This window comes from Callithrix jacchus, chromosome X, assembly GCF_049354715.1.
Source record: "Callithrix jacchus isolate 240 chromosome X, calJac240_pri, whole genome shotgun sequence".
Classification (NCBI taxonomy): domain Eukaryota; kingdom Metazoa; phylum Chordata; class Mammalia; order Primates; family Cebidae; genus Callithrix; species Callithrix jacchus.
In genome coordinates, this window is record NC_133524.1 from 34,130,158 (window position 1) to 34,152,220 (window position 22,063).

Genomic DNA, 22,063 nt, shown 5'->3' on the forward strand with positions numbered 1-22,063 from the left:
CAGTGGCAAACTTCTGATTTTGTTTTTAGAAGTTGTAGAGTATTACTTATTTAGAAAGATTTATTTTTTCATTCTTAATTATAGGCATTGCCCTCATACCTATTTTAGAATAACTATATTCCACAAGTCAAAGATGGGTGAGGAAGAGATAATCTCCCATCTCTGGGACACACAATCCTTATTGTACATTATTTTTACTGTTGTGCCTCGGTCCCTTTTTAAATCCTTCATTAGTCATCATGGCTTTCTTAAAAATACACAAAATAGTTGCATTTCTATATGAAAGCCAGACTAAAAAGTTGTACTGAAAAGCTAGCTCATAATAGACATGAAACAACATGGTAACTTTACTATGAAATATAATTAGGATCTCCTCAAGTTTGTATGTTGTTTTCCCAAGAAGAGATCATCTGATCATTTGAGAGCATAGATCATATCATTATTTGTGTGATTTGTTTGAAATAATTATTTGAAAAAGTTATCACAATACACTACAGAAAAGAGCATTTGAAATAGTAAATATGAGTAAGAAACATTACAGTTAAATCTTGTCAATACTTTTCCCATCTTCCAATTATCCATCCCAACTCATATTATCCTTTATTTCCCCCATGATATGTCAGACAAACTTTTCCTAACTTTTAGGCCTCCATGTAGTTCCTATACAGTAATTAGTTCAATTGAGAATATATCTCAGGTCAGTAACCTTTATGTAACTGTAACTAAATACAGAAGTACCAACTAATCAAAATAATAACTCAGAAATACAAACTATCTCACAGCAATCAAAATAGTCTGTTATACTCAAATGACATTCTGCATATTCTATTACTTCAGTGGTTTCTTAATCAAGAAATTATGTGTTTAATTCTATCACAAAAAAACTCTTTTAAACTCCATTTCTGTTGAAAGGTTTTCCCAATGAAAAATATAATACCTGAAAAAAATATATATATATGCAGTATATATAACATTTATGCTTCTTTGCAAACTACTCACTTAAAATCAATATGCCTAATTAGTGAGCTTGTCACAAACTAAACGTTATGGCACAGTAAAAGATATTTTTAGTTACTTTGTACTTACAACAGTCCTCTACTTCTTCCCACCAAAGCATTTTGGAAAAGTGTATATCAAGGCAGCAATTAAAAAAAAAAAACCTGGTAAAAGTTCTTCAAACTTTATTTCTTCAGTAGGCTTAAAAACAACGAGAAACCAATCCACTTCAGCAGCCTTAAAAAAATAACACTTCAGTTTTTCCTATTCGTTTTTCTCTGAAGGGAATTGCCTCCAAGATCTGAGTCCTGTAGGGGGAAAGTGAGTGATCCCAACACTGAGTGAGTCAACATAGTAACTGATGCCAGGATTCTGTAGAGGCCCCTGGATATTTCAAATTCCAGGACCTGCGCACAAGCAAGTGACCCGCCTTCTCTCTCAAGTTGGTTTCCCATAATAGGACTGTCCATGGTCACTACATATAAGGTTGTGCTTCCAGCATGGCAAGCTCTGTGAATTCAAATAATGCTCAACTGTGTTCTGATTAATATCCAAACCAGAATAGCACAGTGGACATAGTATTTGCTTTTAAAGCCTTCTAAACACAAAAACTATTCAGTACCAAACCATAACAATATTTTCTGTAACTGTTACGTGAATTTACAAAATAACAGAGCAGAAAATCCTGATTCAAAATTGACTTTTAAATGCATTTTTCCCCTTCTTAACAACACCAAAAATTTCACTCTACCAAAAGAAAGAAATGCCCAGAATAATCTATGCATTTGTTATGTATCTGCTGTCTACCAAAGTTATTTTTTACCCTTGGGATCCAATCAAAAGTCATGTATTGATGATGCCAACAGTTTGAATAAGAAAAGCAGCAGCAGAATTCAGCAGCTGAATTCTGAAGGCAGAATGTCTGTGTAGGTCTCATGGGACAAGTTTTCCTGCTGAAATAAAGAACACTCTTATAATGGAGTAAATAAATTTTTCTCAAATCCTAAATTTCAGTTGTGAATTATGATAAAACTTCTTTACTACCAAATTATTCTATTTTCCATTTCTCTGGTGCCAATTCTTAAAACACCGTTTTCTTAGACAATGAGTTAATGACCATTTAATGGTTCTAATTAAAGGCTTTTTTTTCCTGTATTAAATGAATACAGTTGTATTGTGTCATTCAGCATGTAAATCATTCTTTGCCAATAGAAGTCCACTTTGTCTTCTTCCTTATTACTTTTATGCAACAGGCGAGCCCAAAATTGATAGGAAACACTGGTAATATTTTTTAGAAAGATATTCCTTTTACAGTTATAATAATCCCTACTAAAATTTTTGTTTGAGTGTTTTTATTGTACCATTTTTTAAAGTGACAGACTCATTTTTCTATGTCAAACATTCAACTGCTTGCCGCAGAAATGAGTAACAGATAAAAATAAAAAAAACATATTGAGTCAGACTGTGATGTTTACCTTAATAGTTAATTATTCATTTTGTGTTTTAGAATATTATTGTCATAACTGCTATTTCCCCAGCAAAATGTATATGAACTAAAACATAAGGCCTAATTTTAAGGTAATTGTATTTAATTTACTTCTTTCAAAATAGATTTATAACATTCTTTTCTGTAGGTTACCAGCTTTCTTCTCAGTGTGATTGTCTAAATATGCAGATAAGCAAAATTTTCATAGAACAACATGAAAAAAGTAAAAAAATGATTTGGGGGCTTATTTGGCTCTAAGTCTACATGTTAGCATCAATGTCCTTCTATATAACGAGGTACAATATTGTCCAGTGTATAAGTCCCCTTTTATCTAGTACTGTGAGTTTTCTACAGACGTAAACCCTTCTTTAGGCCAAGGCCTAACTGATACAATTTATCAGTCCCAAACCAGCATTAATATCACGTGGGAACTTAGGAGAAGTGCAAGTTGACACGAGACCTCAAAAGTTAGAAATTCTGGGGTTGGGACCCAGCACTGTTTTACCGGTGATTCGAATGCATGGTCAACTTTGAGAAACCCTGAAGTGTATGTTTCTAAAAAACAACTGTGATTCTAAATGTAACAAAAAAATGTGTCCTGGGGAATATCTAAAGCACCAAATCCTGATAGGTCTGAATGTCCTCAGATACATTTTAATTGCCATTCAGTCTTAGTTGATAATCTGAATTTATTTGGCATCTGTAATAATTTCTGCATTGTGCAGAATGCATATACTTCCGTCAAGATTTTATAATGTGGGTGGAAATATATGCTTAAAATAAGTTGAAAAGTGAAAGGCATGTAAAATAAAATTTAGAGCAAACCTAATGAATTTCAGTTCAGATTGTGTCACCACAGTACATTCTTGTGTCCCTTAATCACTTATCTTTCTCCTCTAGTCCTCAAAATAACTACATCTGGTAGGATTTATCAGCCCCACTCTAAAAAACTTGCTCAAATTTCCATTTTTAATGACTGTCACAGAATTTTTTAAAGTGTATTTTAACTTGTTACTTTCAAATACTTACAGATTGGCAAGAATTTGCAGAGATAGTATACAGAGATGCCATATCCCCTTCACCCAGATTCTCCCAAACAATAACTACAATTAAGTATAAAAACCAGGAAACTGACATTGATATGATATGTATATATATTTCTATTGCATCATAAACGTAGATTCGTGTGACCACAATCTCAACAAATAAACACCTCTTTCATCACCTCAGAGATTGACTCCTGCTAGTCCTTTATAGTCTCACCAGTCACCGTCCCCAGTTGTCCCTAAAGCCTGGCAACAATTGATTTGTTCTCCATTATCATAATTTTGTCATTTTAAGAATATTTGGATAAATGCCATGATGCCTTATGTAGTATTTTGAGGTAGGCTTTTTTTTTTCAGCATTATGTGCTTGAGATCCATTTAAGTTGTCATCATTAGCTTATATCCTTTTATTGCTGAGAGGTAGTTCATGGCATGAATGTTCTATAGTTACTTTATTAATATACTGTGGAATATTATTGTTGTTTCAAAATAAAGCTGAAAAGCAATCATGTAGTTTTTTATTTTTGTTTCTCTAGATTAATGTCGAAGAGTGTAATTAATGACTGGGCCTTATGGCAAATGTATATTTAGCTTTTTTGAGAAACTGCCAAAATATTTTGCAAAAAATTTTACCATTTTACCTATCCACCAGCAATGTAGGAGTGATCCAATTTCTCCAAATCTTCATCAGCATTTGGTGTTCTGAATTATATATATATAATACTAATATATATATATATATTTATATTAGTTTTAAGTATATATATACTAATATATATATATATTAGTTTTAAGTATATATATACACACACACACACACACACACACACACACACACACACACACACACGGTAGATTTAAGCGTATAGGTATCTCTATCACACTGAATTTGGGGAAATTTTGAATTTTCCTAATGGTTAATGACATTGAACATCTTATCATGTGTTTATTTGCATCTGAATACAATCATTTAAAAATTGTATTTTATTATGGTAAGAAAAATTGACATGAGACCTACACTCTTAACAATTTTCTAAGTGTACAACATGGTATTGGTATTATTGACTGTAAGTAAAATATTGTGTAGCAGATCCCTAGAACCCCATCTCTACTAAAAATAAATTAAAAAAAAAAATAGCCAGGCATGGTGGCATGCACTTGTAATCCCAGCCACCTGGGAGGCTGAGGCAGGAGAATTGCTTGAACCTGTGAGGTGAAGGTTGCAGTGAGCAGAGACCACTGCACTCCATCCTGTACGAAGAGCAAGACCTTGTCTCAAAAAAAAAAAAAAAAAAGTGTCTGCTCATATACTTTGCCCATTTTTAATGGATGTGTCTGTTTTTTGTTTATTGATTTAAGTTTCTCATAGATTCTGGATACTAGGCCTTTGTCAGATGCGTATTCTGTGAATATTTTCTCCCATTCTTCGCTTACTTTGTTGATAGTTACTTTTGCTGTGGAGAAGTGCTTTAGCCTAGTCAGGTCCCACTTGTCAATTTTTATTTTTGTTGCAATAGCTTTTGGGGACTTAGTCATAAATTCTTTGCCAAGACCAATGTAAAAAAGAGTATTTCCTACGTTTTCTTCTAGGATTTTTTACAGTATGAAGTCTTACATTTAAATATTTAGTCCATCGTCAGTTGATTTTTGTATATAATGAAAAGTAGAGGTCCAGTTTCAATCTTCTGTACATGGCCAGCCAGTTTTTCTAGCACCATTTATTGAATAGGGAATGCATTCCCCATTGCTTATTTTTGCTGATGTTGTTAAAGATCAGATGGTTATAGGTGTGTTGCTTTATTTCCAAGTTCTCTATTCTGTGCCATCCGTCTGTGTGTCTGTTTTTGTACCAGTACCATGCTGTTTGGTTACTGTAGGCTTATAGTATAGTTTAAAGTTGGGTAGTGTGATGCCTCTTGCTTTATTCTTTTAGCTTAAGATTGCTTTTGCTCTATGGGCTCTTTTGGTTCCATACAAATTTGGATTAGTTTTTTCTAATAAAAATGAAAAATGACTTTGATAGTTTGATGAAATTAGCATTGAATCTATAAATCACTTTGGGCAGTATGGCCATTTTCACAATATTATTCTTCCAATTCATGAGCATGGAATGTTTTTGCATTTATTTCTGCTGTCTCTGATTTCTTTCGGCAGTGTTTTGTAGTTCTTGTTTAGTTCTTTCACCTCCTTGGTTAGCTGCACAGTCATAAAACCTAATGAAATCATGTCCTTTGCAGCAAGATGAATGCAGCTGGAGTCCATTATCCTGAGCAAATTAACACAAGAACAGAAAACCAAATACTGCATGTTCTCACTTATAAATGGGAGCAAAACATTGAGTACACAGTGGACATAAAGATGGGAATAATAGATACTGGGGACTACTGGAGAGGGAACTGAGGGAAGTTGATGTCAGTTGAAAAACTACCTATTGTGTATAAGGCTCACTACCTGGGTGACTGGATCATCAGTACCCCAAACCTCCACATCACACAATATGCCCTTGTAACAAACCTGGGAACCAGTACCCCCTGATTCAAAATAAAAGCTGAAATTATTTTTATTTCATTCTATTTATTTATTATACTTTAAGATCTAAGGTAGGTTTGCAGATTGCGCAGGTTTGTTACATCAGTATACACATGCCATGGTAGTGGTTTGCTGCATCCATAGCCCTGTCATTTACATTAGATATTTCTTGGGGAGGAATAGCAGGGGGTAGGAGGATTGGGGAGGGATAACATTAGGAAATTATATGTTTTAAATTTGATTAAAATTATAATTGTTGAATTAATTAGACACATTTTTCAAAAATGCGAAGCATAATTTTTATTACATTAAACTCATATACTTTTTTAAAATTACTTTTTTTTGCCTATACTTAGACAATACATGTTATAAAATGAAGACTGGCCCATGATTATATTAGCAATTGACTTTTATAATTTGATCTGGTATCCTAAGAGCTTCACAAACTCATTATTTCTAAGAGTAACTTTGTAGAATACCTGGGATTTTACAAAGGACATCACAACATCTGCAAATAAAGACAGTATAACTTTTCCTTCCTGATTTGTATGTTTTTATCTACTTTTCTTGCATTTTTGCACTAGCTAGAACTTCCAGTTCTATGAATAACAGTAGTGCTGAAAGCAACCATCTTTGCCTTAATCCTAATATTAGGAAGAAAGCTGTAAATTCTTTCATCATTATTACAATGTTAGCTATAAGATTTCTGTAGTTGTTCTTTTCCAAGTTGAGGAAGTTCTCCTCCTTTGTTAGTTTTCTGATACTTTTTTTTAAATTATAAATGGGGTATTGAATTTTGTCAAGCTTCTTCCCCTGCATCAATTGGTATGATCAAGTGATCATTCTTCTTTAGCTTCTTAATATAATGTGCAAAATTATGTTAAGGACTTTTTGTCTCTATATCTATGAGTTTTATCGGTCTGTAGTTTATTGAATTTTCTACTGTGCTTATCAGGTTTTAGTATCAAAATACTTCTTCCTCATAAAGTACATTTGGAAGTGTTGCCTCCTCTTTTGTTTTCTGGAGGTTGACAGTTCTTTTCTTTCATCACTTGAAAAATGTCATACTTCTTCCTGGCTTTCTTGTTTCACATAAGAAATCCTATGTCATTTGAACTTTTTCGCCTATAGATAAAATGTCTTTTCTTTTTGACTGTTTTTAAGAATTTTTAAAGTAATTTTCATATTACTATGATGCATCTAAGCCTTGGTTTATTTGGGTTTATCCAGTTTGTTTACTCAGCTCCTTTAATCTGTAGGGTTTTGCCTTTTACCAAATTTTGTATTTTTCAATCATTATGTGCTTGAGTACTTGTTCAGCAACACCCACCCTTTTTGAAACTCTGATGGCATAAACTGTAGAACTTTTATTATAATTCCACAGGACACTGAGAATATTTTCATTTTAAAAATCATTTTCTTTCTTGTTGAGACTGTGTAATTTCTATTGGCGTATCTTTCTGCACACAGATTTACCCTCTGTCTCTTCACCTCCATTATACTGCTAGACCATTTACTGAAATTGTTTTTTGATTATCGTATTTTCAGTTCTAAAACATGCTGTTCTATGTCTTCAATTTCTTTCTGACTTTTCCCATTTTTTATTTGTTGCAAAATGTTTTAAATAGCTTATTCAACAATTTCCAGAATGGCTACTTTAATATCCTTGCTAGATAATTCTGTCATCTTTGTCATGTCAGTATAACTGACTCTTATCTTTTATCATTCCAGCTGAGATTTTCTTTTTGGCATTTGGTGTATTACATTATTAGACTCTGGATCTTATTTATATCTATTTTAGTTAGTCCCCCTCTGACTGTTCTGGTGGAGGATAGAGGTAGAAGGGTACTGCCTTATTATTGCCAGGTGGGAGTGAGAGTCCAGGTTCCCCACTCCACCTGTGTTGATACTTTAGAGATCGTGTGTGTGTGTGTGTGTGTGTAAATAAATTTTATTTGACACCATCTTAATTCCTATTAAAATTTTCTGGCACCTTGTGAGTTCATTTTTCAACTTTCAAAGTTTTTTCCGCTGGACAAAAAGAAAGAGCTAGAGCTCATAAAAATGAGAAAAGATCTTAACTCAGATTTCCACAGACAGTGAAGCAAATGACACTTGCATAAGGATTTGATTTCAGGACTTGGTACTACATATGAGTACTGTCTATAGAGTCAAGAAAGAAAACATTTCCTTGCCAAATATAAGCAAAACTCAAAACTAATTTGCCTGTGTTGTGAAAATAATGACTCCTTAGTTTGCAGATTGATTCCCAACCATTTTATGAGGTAAAGGTGTAGGGACTAATAAAGGTTTAAAAAGGTTTCTGAATAAAAGAAAGGTATTATGAGTACAAGGAAAGGAAATGCATTGATGCTAGTGAACTGAGATTCAGTAACATGATTTAATACTTGTACATCTTATTCTGTATTTGCGAAGATCCTGGTAGGAAATATAGATGGCATATTCAAATGCATTTAACAGATAATAATTCAGTGAAAGAACTATGGACAAACATATAGGTGGGCTGATGAGAACAAATAAGGAATGGTGAGTCACCTAGGAAGCAGCAAGAGAGGTAATTTGTTTCTACTTCTAGGCCTAACATGTCGAGGTGAAGGAATAATGTTGGAATAGTAATAGAAAAGCACAGTCACAACCAGGACCTTAGTGAGGCATATGGGAAGTGGAACACAAATATCCAAACCTTTTTTTCCCTGCCCTCTGATCTCCAGCTAGTGTTACAAGAAAGTTAGTGAAAGTTATTGCACAAGAGGCATTGGTGATACAATTGAAGAGGCAAGCTTTTCAGGCCAGGGCAAAAAGCAGGGCAGAGAATTGCAAAATGGGTGTGTTAGTGAGGAGTGGAGCCACGGCCACTAACACAAATGAAAAATTTTTAGCAAGAAGGCTCAGCCCTACCATTTCAGACTTGGAAGGACACTCAGTACTAGTGTGATACCCAAGTAGAAAATACAATTAAGGATGAATAGACCCTATGCAATGTAGCCCTTGCCTTCATTTTCAACCCTACATTACATCTCTGAACTTCCTTGAGTTATGTTATATGCTTTCCTGCTATAATATCTCAGATTATTTCAAAAATTCATCATATATGTTTTCTCAGCACACAGCTTTACTCCCTTTTTGCATGTGTGATTAATAAATTGGGTATATGTGTAAGGTGTTGTTTACCTAATAGAAGGCAAGCTCCATCAGAACAGTGTGTCTTCCTATTTAGTTGCTTCATCACTATTGTTTATCATTTTGTTGTGTGAGTAAAATTGTCTCCACTTGCAATTTCTTTGTATTTTATTGTTTGTGTATTGTATGCTTCCTCATTCTTCTGGGCTTTGTTTAAATTTATTTTATGAAAATGTTTTTGAGCTCCCCCTCACTTTCACTCATAGTTGGGTCTAACAATATGAATGCACCTTCATTACTCGGCTGTAAACTTCTTGATATTAAGAATTAATTGTTGTTTATATTATGTAGATAACTTTAGCTCTCAAAAGCACTTTGGGTATAATAGGACTTTAATGATATCAGTTGGAAAAAAGGAAACAGGCAAGAGAGGGAAATAAAGAAATTTATGAACCAGTTCATTATAAAATTTAAAATAAAGGTTGAACGTTTGAGAGTAGGAAACCAAATCTCTTCACAAGTATATGCTAAAAAGGATTCTGAACCCTGGTACTATGGTATGACTATAGTAACAGATTGTCATTTAAAATAATGGAAATGGGCTGTGGAATAAATGTATATTTATTTATGAAACATTTATTAGGGCCAGATTTTCTGCATTTAAGATATGAGGTAACAACTTCAAATCTTTGCCTTCAAGTAGATTATACCTTGGGTATATTATAAGAAAAGTTGAGGTTTTAATCGACTCTCTAATTGATGAACTTGATAAGCTTGAAGACTCTTGTCTCAGAGAGGTACCTAACCCTAACCGCAAGACCAGGTTTTAAAGATAACACCATGTACACTGCTTATTATAAAATAAGGTCATTTACTCTAAATTAAGTATTGTGTTTTAAAAAGCTGCTCCCAAATACATACACTAGAAAAGAGGAAAATTTCAAATCAATAACCAGCGTTCTCGTCTCAAGAAGAAAATAATAAAGAGTAAAAATCAATGAAAATGAAAACAGAAAAACAGTAAAGATTCATTAACAAAGAGCTAGTTTTCAAAAAAATCAATAAAATTGACAATGTGTTAGAAGTGACAGAAAAAATTGGGGAGACACAAGTTACCAGTATCAGAAATGAAGTGGGGAATATTACTACAGGCCTGGAAATAAAAATAAGAAAAAAAGGCAATAAGAGATTACTATGGACAATTCTTCACACAAATATTTAATAATTTAGATGAAATGGATTCATTCTTCAAAAGGCACAAACTATTGTAAACCAATAAATATGAAATGAGTAGTTTGAATAGCCTAAAGTTTGTAATTTAATAGTAATTTGGATATACCAGACAATTAGTACAATGAGTAATGAAATATAACTCATAATTTAAAAACTTCTACAAAAACTTCTATAACTACACTGGAAATATATGCCAAACTTGTGAAGAATTAACACCAATTCTACATATTTTTTTCTAGAATATAGACGGGAAGACAACAATTCTGAGTATAAGTGTTGAGTAACCAGAAATACAGTAGAAAAGAAGAAAACTATAAGCCCATATTCCTTACAAATATTAATGGAGAATTTATTAACAAAATTTTAGCACATATAATTCAGCAATGTACTAATGGATCACTTCGGGTTTATTTCCAGGATGTAAATCTGGTTTGATATTTGAAAATCAGTCACTGCAATCTGCTGAATTATCAAGTCATAGAGGAAAAATCATACAATTTTATCGATGAATGTACTAAAAACATTTGACAAATTAACATATCCAATCCAGAAACAAACTCTTTGAAAAATAGGACTAAAGGAGAATTTCCTCAACTTAGTAAACAACATCTACATAAACCTACAACTAACTTCATGCTTAATAGTGAAGTATTAAATGCTTTCCCCTTAATATTGTGAAAAAGGCATGAACATACATGCTCACCACTCTTACTCAATATACTGCTGGAAGTTCTAGCCAGTGCAATGAGTCAAGACAAGTAAATGAATACATACAGATGGAAAAGGAAGACATAAAATTGTCCCCTATATGCAGATGGCATGAAAATAAAATTTCCAAGCTATCTATAATCACCTAGAAATTATTGATAAGTGATTTCATTGAGGTAGGATGCAAGATAAATACACAAAAATTCATTGTAACAATTTACATTAGCACGTCCCACAAATGAAATATTTAGATCTAAAACTAGCAAAATACATGCCATATTTAGATAAGGAAAACTGCAACACTCTGATGAAAGAAATAACAGAAGATAATCCATATTCATCGACAGAAAGGCTCAATATTGTTAGTATGTCAGTTATTCTCAAATTGATCTATAGACTCAATGCAATTTCAATCAAAATCTCAGTAGTTATTTTACACATATTAACAAACGGATTCTAAGAAGTATATGGAAAGGCAAGAAACCCCGAATAGCCAAAACAATATTGAAGGGCTGGGCATGGTGGCTCATACCTGTAATCCCAGCACTTTGGGAGGTGAGGCTGGCGGATCACTTGAGGTCAGGAGTATGAGACAAACCTGGCCAACATAGTGAAAACACGTCTCTACTAAAAACACAAAAATTAGCTGGGAGTGGTGTTGTGAACCTTTAATCCCGGCTACTCTGGAGGCTGAAGTGAGAGAATCACTTGAACCCAGGAGGCAGAGGTTGCAGTGAGCTAAGACTCTTCCACTGCACTCCGGCCTGAGTGACAGAAAAAGGCTCCATCTCAAACAAAAAAGCAAACAAAAATATTGAAGTACAACCACAAACTCTCAGGATTTTGTGAGCTCTACTTCAAGACTTCAGTAATCAAGACAATTTCATATTGGCAACAGACATTGGAACAGACAACTCACCAAAGAAGATATAGAGATGGAAAACAGGCATATGAAAGATGCTCCAAATCATATGTCATCAGGAAATGGCAAATTAAAACAACAATGTGATGCTACTTTTTTTTTTTTTTTTTTTTTTTGAGACAAGGTCTCACTGTGTCACCAGGCTGGAGTGCAGTGGCACAATCTCAGCTCACTGCAACTTCCACCTCCTGGGTTCAAGAGATTCTCCTCCCTCAGCCTCTCAGGTAGCTGGGACTACAGGTGCACACCACCACACCCAGCTAATTTTTTTTTTTTTTTTGTATTTTTAGTAAAGATGGGGTTTCGCTATGTTGGTCAGAATGTTCTCGATCTCCAGACCTTGTGATCCACTTGCCTTGGCCTTCCAAAGTGCTGGGATGACAGGTGTGAGCCACTTTTCCTGGCCACTACATACCTCTTAGAATGGCCAACACTCACAACACTGACACCACCCAATGCTGGTAAGAATGTGGAGTAATAGAAACTCTTGCTCATTGCTGGTGAGAATGTAAACTTGTGCAACCACTGAAAATCAGTTTGGGGATTTTTTGCAAAACTAAACATATTCTTACTATATGATCATGTAATTAAACTCTTTGCTATTTACTCAAATGAGCTGAAAACTTATGTCTGCACAAAAACCTGCAGATGGATGTTTATGGCAGTTTTATTCATAATTGCCAAACTTGGAAACAACCAAGATGTTCTTCAGTAGGTGAATAGATAAATAAACTGGTACTTTCAAACTATAGATGCTAAAAAGAAATGAGCTATCAAGACATGAAAATACACTAAGGAAACTTAAACTTAACTGCAGGAAGCCAGAAATACTACTATATACTCTAGGAATCCCACTATATGACATCCAGGAAAGGTAAAATTATGAAGATAGTAAAAATATCAGTGGTTTCCAGGGGTTAGTTGAGAAGGAGGCATGACTAGGCAGAGCACAAATATTTTAGGACAGGGAAACTACTCTGTATGATACAATCATGGTAGATACACCTGACTATAAATTTGTCCAAACACACAGAGAACACAGCAATGAAAGTAAATTCTAATGGAACCTATGGATCTGAGTTATAATGATGTGTTAATGTAGGTTCATTTATTGTAACAAACGTACCACTCTGGTGAGAGATATTAATAATGGGAAAGGCCATGTTCATGTGGGCACAGTGGATAGATGGGAAATCTCTGTCTTTCAATTCTGCTGTGAACCTAAAACTTCTCCAAAAATAAAGTCTATTAAAAATTAGTTGCATTCTGTGAATTAATAATGAATATGTAGATGTGGAAAATTAAACTATAGTATCCTTTACTGTTTCACAAAAATTAAATGTAAATCTAACATAACATGTAATTTCATGGTGAAAGCAATAAAAATGTTTTAGAAGTAAATCATGGAACATCTTAATTAATGAAGAAATATATTGTGTTCATGGATTGAGAGATTCAACACAGTAATGTCAATTTTACCCAAACTGTTAGAGTTTACACAATTTTTATCAAAATCCCAGCAATATTTTTGGAATTTGGGTGTAGGAAAGATCACTCTAACGTTTATATGAAAAGACAGTGGATCTAGAATAGGTAACACGATGTAGAAAAGAAAGAATGAAGTAAGAGGAATAAGTCTACCAGTCTGAAGAATCATTATATAGCTATAGTAATCACGATAGTGTGGGGTTGGTGTTGGGATGGACACACAGATTAATGGAACAGAATAGAGACCTCAGAAATAGACCCACACAAATATACTCAACTGATTTACACACAGGTGCAAAAAGAAATTCAGTGGAGCAAAGATAGTCTTTTCAACACATGGGTGCTAGAACAAGCGGACAAAAAAAAAAAGGAAAGAAAAAAAGAAGAAAAGAATCTTGACGTAACTTCATACCTTATACAAAATTGAATATAAATAGATGATGAACTTATATGTAAAACACAAAACAATAAATATTTTATGAAAACATATAAGAGACTCTTCAGATCTAAGTCTAGGTAGAGTTTTTAGATTTGACTTTAAAAGTGTGTGCTATAAAAGAAACAATTTGATAAATTTGACATACAAAATGTTAAAACTTTGCTCTGAGAAAGATGCTGCCAAGAGGATGAAGAGACAAGCTGCATATCAAGAAAAAAATACCTGCAAGTTATACATCTGACCATGTACCAGTATCTAGACTAGATGAAGAATTCATGCAACCCAAAAGTAAAAACAAAACAGAAACACAAAAATATCCATTAATAAAACAGGCAAAAGACATGGAGACATTTCATCAAAGACAACACATAGATGGTAAATAACCTTATGAAAAGATATCCAACATCACTGGCCATTAGGGTAATGCGAATTAAAACCTCAGTATGATACAACTCTGTGCACATTAGAATGGCTACATTAAAAAATTCACAAAAATTCGAATTCAAACCTCAATATGATATAACTATGTGCATATTAGAATGGCTAAGTTAAAAACAGTGACAGCATCAAACGCTGACAAGAATGTAGAGAAATGAGATCACTTACACGTTGGTGGTGGGAACACGAAATGGTAAGAGTACTCTGTAAGAGTTTGCTGCATTGTTAAAAACTAAACATGCTACTAACATATAGCGCAGACATTTCATTCCATGGTATTAATTCCAGATAAATGAAAATTTGTTCATTATGAAATTTAAAAAACTGTACATGAATGTCCATAGCAGCTGTATTTGTAATAGGCAGAAATGGAAACAGCCCAGACATCCTTCAACAGGCAAATGGTTAAACAAACTGGCATATTCATACCACGGAATACTACTCAGCAGCACAAAGGAACACATTATTGATGCACATTACAAATCTGGAAGAATCTCCAGAGAATTATGCTGAGTGAACAAGGCTAGTCCTAAATAGTTACATAATATAGGGTTTCATTTATATAACACTTTTGAAATGATAAAATTATACAAATAGTGATCATATTAGTGGTTGCCAGAGATTAAGGAGTGGGTGAGGGCAGGAAAAAAGTGGGTCTGAGCATGAAAAGGTAACATGAGTGATCCTTGTGGTGATGGAAATAGCCTGTATTTTAATTGTGCTGATGTCAATATCTTGTTGTAATATTGATCTATAGTTCTGTGACTTTACCTTGGGGAAGGATTGCATAAAATGGTACATGGGATACTTCTGTATTATTTCTTACAACTGCATGTGAATTTACAGTTATCTATCTATCTTTTTTTAAAGGCAGTGGGCTGGGTTTAGCTTATGAGCCAAGGTGTTCAGACTCCTGACATGGGACACTGACATTCATGCATACAAAGAAATATAAAATAAAACCATAGTGTAAACCCTAATGGAGATTAGGTGGCATCAATGTCATGTTCAAAACCGTTGTCCTTGTTTTTTTTTTTTTTGTTAAAAGGCTACTGTGACTAGATTATATAAAGTAACACACTTAAAAGAATTCTGTAATTCAGGAAAACTTTAAATATGCAAATCAGAATTCTGAGTATCATTTAAACAAAATATTTAGAATCTTGTAAAAACAGGCTCTGAATGTCATTTTGTTATTGCTTAATATTCAAAACTATTTCATAAGTTTATTTATTGAAAGCCTGGACCAAGTTATTACTCTGCATGAAGGAGTTAAAGAAACAATATGAATCTATGTGGATATCATTTTAGATTGCAACTTGAGCAAACCTGTAGGTTCAATTAAAATCATTTCCTAACTTCTTTCTTAAAAAAAGTAAAAGAAAATATTTCCCTCCCTGTTAGAATTCTATTTTAGTCTGCTCTTAATACCACCAGTTTTTTTCCCATGGCAAGGCTAAGTTTTCATCCTGATAAGGTTTTTGTGAAGGTTCAATGTGTCATTTCAGAAACAGGTGATAAGAATAGAAGATTCAAAGACTGCGGTGCCTAAAACTCAAGGACATTCTTAGTTGTGCATATTTTTCAAACACATGATTATATGAAAGCTCTGCACATATTTTTAAAGAGTTCTATGATATAAAGGGGCCTAAGCTTCATTTGCTTCCTGACAAATCAAATCTTCGTCTGGAAAGAAGAGAGGTTTTGAGAGGATTTATGCAGCAGATGAAGGTTCACATGGTATTTTCTCTAATCGTTTTAAAAGAGAGGAAAAGAAAGAGATAGAGAGAGAGAGTCTTTGAGTGGCATCCTATTTTGAATATTTTACTACAGAATGCTTTAAAAAGAAATGGAAAGAAAACACAAATAATGACCATTTATAATTTCGTTCAAAACTTTCTGAGCCCCACAATCAATATACTCACTCAATGAAGCCTGAAAGTGCGGGCCTGTTAATGGAAATCAGAGAGAATATTTGATTTGACTTTAAATGAGGTTTCACAAATGGATTGAATTCAGAGAAGGATAAAAAAGTTTTATATTCGTTTATGTCCCAAAATTCTGTTCAGTTTTTTTAAATGTTTAACATTAGGAAGTCTGGTTATTTCAAGGACAGTCTCTAATCTATATGATATTAAACATTAGTGCTTAATGTAAATGTTAGATTTATCTGATGTCTAAACAACTGAAAGCATTTATATTTCCTTAAACATTTTTGAAGTATTGAAAATCTTATTGTGAATCTTTAGAATTAACTTTCTTTGGGATATTGAGAAGTATAATGTTACTGAACCCAAGTTTAATGTGTATGTGTGTGTGTGTATGAGTGTGTGTGGGGTGGGCATAAGCTTTTTGTATCACAAATTATCTTCAAAGGTATATGTCTGTCTCTCCAAGTTAGCAAATGAGGTAAGTTTAAAGATTTTAATATCCTGAGGTAATACCTTTAGGAACTTGGAGAAGAAAGTAAGATTAGAAATGCGTTAAAATCTCTGTATTTAAAATAAAAAGGGAGGGACTTGAGGAAGGCCTATTTCAATAAAATCTCAATATGAAAACAGAAAGCTGAGAGTACAATTGGCTCCTAGAAAGGTGGTTAGCAAAAGTATAATACACTTTTAAATTGAAGGAAGGATAAGAGCAGCAGTTAAATACATTAGAAAAGATAAAGTGTATTAGGCTTTCACTTCTACCTATATGCCCCATTAAAAAAAATTTCTTCAGCTTTTTTTTTTTTTAAACAGAGTCTCACTCTGTTGCCCAGTCTGGAGTGCAATGGTGTGATCTTGGCTCACTGCAGCCTCTACCTGCTGGGTTCAAGTGATTCTCATGCCTCAGTCTCCTGTGTAGCTGAGATTACAGGCTCCTGCCAACACACTCGGCTAATTTTTGTATTTTTAGCAGAGACAGGGTTTTGATATGTTGACCATGCTGATCTCAAACTCATGACCTCAAGTGATCCGCTCAGCTCGGCCTCCCAAAGTGCTGGGATTACAGGTGCAAGCCACTGCGCTCGGCTCCTTTAGCTTTTAAGAGGAGAAAGAATGGAAATTATGGTTGCAACAAAGTGAAGTCGAACTGGAACTCCTAGTTAGAGGATGGTTCTGATGTTAAGGAATTGTGATTTTTTTTTCTGCTCCCATTCCAATCCATTTTTTCCCACAGAGAATATTCCCAATTCTTCCTTCTTGAACCTTCATAACATTGCTGGCATTCGTATCTCTTATTCATAAGCTCTAATCATTTAATGTTTCTTATTGATATTATTATATTGAACAAATATTTATTAGCTCAATTAGGAATAGGAAAAACAAGTAATTTTGTTTTACTTTCATTTTTCCTTCTCTAATGTATCTCCTTTCCTCATGCAGATCTAAGTTTCTAACTTACATCATTTTCTTTGCCTCTGAAGTCCTTCTTTTGACATTTCTTGCAAGGCAGGTCTACTGGCAGCAAATTCCCTCGGCATGTTTGTCTGATAAAGTATTCATTTCTCTTTTTCTTTTGAAGGATAATTTCACCGATGCAGAATTTCAGGTTGGTGGATTTGTTTTTTCTCTCAAAATTTTAAATATTTCAGTGCACTCTTTCCTTGCTGGCATAGCCCAATCCATTTTATGCTCTTCTTTGTTCTGCTCTGGGACTCTGAAGCTGATCCCTATAAATTGCATTTCCTTAGCTCCCTTGCTGACTAGTCTACTGCTGTTTTGGCCAATGGAAGGTATAGAAAGAAGAAAGAAAGGCAGAAAGGGAGCAGGTCTGGGACATTGATTTTACATTGACCTCTACTCTCTTTGTGCCTCACTATGCTATTAAGAATCTCCTCTATGGCTCCATCTCTTACTGGAATTATAAAATCCTACTTCTTTCACCTGACTCTTCAGACATGATAAGGCTGGGAAAAGTGTATCACAATTGCCTACTGGAGGTTGTCTCTATGTGCCTCAATTGCCCCTTTTGGCTTTGTTATTATTATACTTTAAGTTCTGGGGTACATGTGCAGAACATGCAGGTTTGTTACATAGGTATACACGTACCATTGTGGTTTGCTGCACCCATCAACCTGTCACTTACATTAGGTATTTCTCCTAATGCTATCCCTCCCCTAGCCCTCCACCCCCTGACAGGCCCTGGTCTGTGATGTTCCCCTCCCTATGCCCATGTGTTCTCATTGTTCAATACCCAGTTATGAGTGACAACATGTGGTGTTTGGTTTTCTGCTCTTTTGTTAGTTTGCAGAGAATGATGGTTTCCAGCTTCATCCATCTCCCTGCAAGGGCCTGAACTCATCCTTCTTTATGGCTGCATAGTATTCCATGGTGTATATGTGCCACATTTTCTTTACCTAATCTATCATTGATGGGCATTTGGGTTGGTTCCAAGTCTTTGCTATTTGAACAGTGCATGACCAGTGATGATGAGCTTTTTTTTCATATGTTTGTTGGTTGCATAAATCTCTTCTTTTGAGAAGTGTCTGTTCACATCATTTGCCCACTTTTTGACGGGGTTGTTTCTTTCTTGTAAATTTGTTTAAGTTCTTTGTAGATTCTGGATATTAGCCCTTTCTCAGATGGATAGATTGCACAAATTGGTTTCTTTAAGCCTATTCACACCTCTGAAAGTGGATCCTTTGTAGTATTTTATTGAACTATCGATATTGAATTCTATTTCTTGCCAGGGACATGGCTGATAAAGGGAAACAAGAAAAATCAGTAACTTCTCCCTTTGAAGTAACAAAGTATAAGATGAAAGTGAATGCAATTCATAGCTACTTTGAGAAGAGTTTGTGCGTATGTAAACAATCTCTACTTTTCATGGCTGTATCAGGTGGGTTTTAGTATGAAATACTCACTAGGACTTGAGATTAAAGTCTGGCACTCCATACTGATTTGCATATAGATGGTTCACTCAAGAAGTAAGGGTTGAAGAAATGTAGAATGTCTTATCATTTAAACCAGGAATCATATAATGATTCAACTGGTGACAATGTGCTCTATTTTGTAAGAGCCCTACAGTTAGGCCTATGAAGGCTTGTGTATGTATAGATACGTCACCCCATGCACATTAACACTTCACCCTTAAGTTCTGAGTTTACAAAAGTAAACTAAATTCGGTTACTAAAAATATCAAATTTGTGTAATTTTCATATATTTCTATGTAAGCACATGGTTACTGAAAGGTCCTATTATACTGTTTCAAAATATTCATGAAGTACCAAGGTGGCTGATTCCAACTGTTATTTTTTCTGGCTATTGTGTTCCTAATGTAGCTCATAAACTAGCATATTTTCTCATGGTACTTAACTAAGGATACTTTTCTAAAATTGTGAGGAATTATGACTTTTTATAAGTTGCAATATTTCAACAAATGTAGATCACTGTGGAGAGGGAAGCCAGAAATGGCCCTAACCATTTTTTCTCATTTCAATAGGGTTGAGAACTTTATAGAATATCTTAGCTATGAAGACAGTTTTTCCCAGTTTATTACCTATATTAATCTAATTGTTTGAAATTGTATTAAATATTTAAATAAGTGGAAAAAGTAACTCAGATCGCCTGTTTTCCCAGCTTATTACCTGTATTAATCTAACTGTTTAAAACTGTATTAAATATTTGAATAAGTGGAAAAAGTAACTCAGATCCTTCCCAATTTTTCTAAAATAGTGCACTTACAGTCTTAAGACACTTAAGAATTCATTTCTTTTTCACTTTTAAGTGTAGTGCACTTGGTTCTTCCTAAGAATTTGTCATCTGTTTTATGACATGGTTAATACTGGAATATAAGCAAGGACCAGTCTTCATTTTACAACATGAATCATAAAACTGTAGGCTAAAGAAAAGTAATTAAAAAACACTCTGATGCATGACTTTAATGCAATTAAAATATATTTTGCATTCATGAAAAATTATAGGTCTCTATCAATCCCTCTATAGACAATTATAACCTTATTACATAAAATTATTTCAACATCATACACATATGTGTATATTTAGCTATTGTCATTTAAGTTTTTGAAATCTGCTTTTTTTCAAAATCATGATTTTAGACCTTTTGCTATGTTTCCTGTCTTTGTGTAAACTCATACATAACAGACAATAACACATTGTAAGTATATTAGAAATATGCAATCACAATGTCATCTCAATGCAAAACACTGTTGAAAAACACAGCACGATGAAAAAATTAAAGAACTTATAAATTCTCCATTCATACTCTGCTAATGGATTGGAATACTCAACGTGGTAAAGATGTCAATTATCTCCAAATTAATCTACAGCTTTAATGCCATTTCTACGAAAATACCAGCAAGGTCTTTTAAGTAGACTTGGATAAGCTTATTCTAAATTTATACAAAAAAGCACAAGCCTGATAATAGCTAGTGCAATCTTGACAAAGAAAAATAAAGTAGGAAAAATCATACCACTAAATATTAAGTCTTATTATATAGCTACAGTAATCAAGACAGTGTGGAACTGGTGGAGAGACAGACATATAGTTCAATGCAATAGAACAGGGATTCCAGAAATAGACCCGCATGAATATGCACAAACTAAGTTTTAAAAAACTTGTAAAAGCAATTCCAAGGATAAATTTTAACAGTGTTCCAATTTCTATAGCCTTTCAACAAATGGTGTGTGTTTTTCCTAAATGAGTGGTGTGTGAGCAAGTAGACATCCAAAGGCAAAACAAACAAAACCCACCCATAAATTTATAAGTACATAGAGCCTCAACTTAAGTCTCATGCCTTATGCAAAATTATCTCAATTGTCAAATATAAAACATAAAACAATAAACATTTTTTTAAAGTGTAGGATAACATATTGTCACTGAGGCAAAGGCTTTTCACACTTTACACAAAAAGCACAATCTGCAAAAAAAAGTGATAAATCGGACTTTGTTAAAATGAAAACTTTTGATCTGAAAAGGATCCTGTTAAGAAATGAAATACAAGGTTTAGAATGGTAGAAAATATTTACATATTAGTTGCAAAAACAAGGATTATATATAAAGTAAAAATCTAAAAACAAATTAATTGGAAAATGGGCAAAAGCCCTTAAGAAGCATTTTACTGAAGAGTATATATAGATGGCAAACATATGAAAAAGATATCAAATATAACTACACATCAAGGAAATACAAATTAAAACCACATTGAGATAAAACTATGCATTTGTCACAGTGCATGAAATAAAAAATAGTGACATCATCACCGAATACTCGCAAAAATGTGAAGAAATGAGATCACTTGTACATTACTGGAAAGAGTATCAGTCTGGAAAATTGTTCGGCAGTTTGTTAAAAATAAATAAACATTGTGTATATATACCATATTTTAATTATTTATTCATCTGATGATGAACAGAATCTAAAAAAGTTGAACTCATAGAGATACAGAGTAGAATAAGGGTTATAAGAGAAGTGGGGGAAGGGTCATATGGGGAAAGGAAAGACATTGATCAAAGGGTACAAATTTTTAGTTTGGTAGGAGGAAGAAGCTTTAGTGATCTATCACACATAATGATGACTATAATATATAATATTCCATCATATATTTCAAAATTGCTAAAATAGATTTTAAATGTTTTCACCACAAAAAAATATGTGAGGTGACAGATTCGTTAGCCTGATTTAATTAT

At 33.6% G+C, this 22,063-nt stretch overlaps 1 protein-coding gene across 6 annotated transcripts in view; it reads right to left on the reverse strand.

Annotated features, from left to right (window-relative positions):
• DMD (dystrophin) overlaps window positions 1-22,063 on the reverse strand; it is a 2,312,475-nt gene that overhangs the window by 2,172,942 nt on the left and 117,470 nt on the right. For 4 of the 6 annotated variants that reach the window (XM_054251382.2, XM_035288500.3, XM_054251381.2 and 1 more), the window contains exon 1: window positions 1,087-1,359. The exons of the other annotated variants lie outside the window; for them this stretch is intronic. In XM_054251382.2, coding sequence (XP_054107357.2) covers window positions 1,087-1,117 — 31 coding nt within the window. In that variant the 5' untranslated portion in view covers window positions 1,118-1,359. Of the gene's footprint in view, window positions 1-1,086; window positions 1,360-22,063 lie in introns of those variants that run through there. 6 annotated transcript variants of the gene reach the window in all.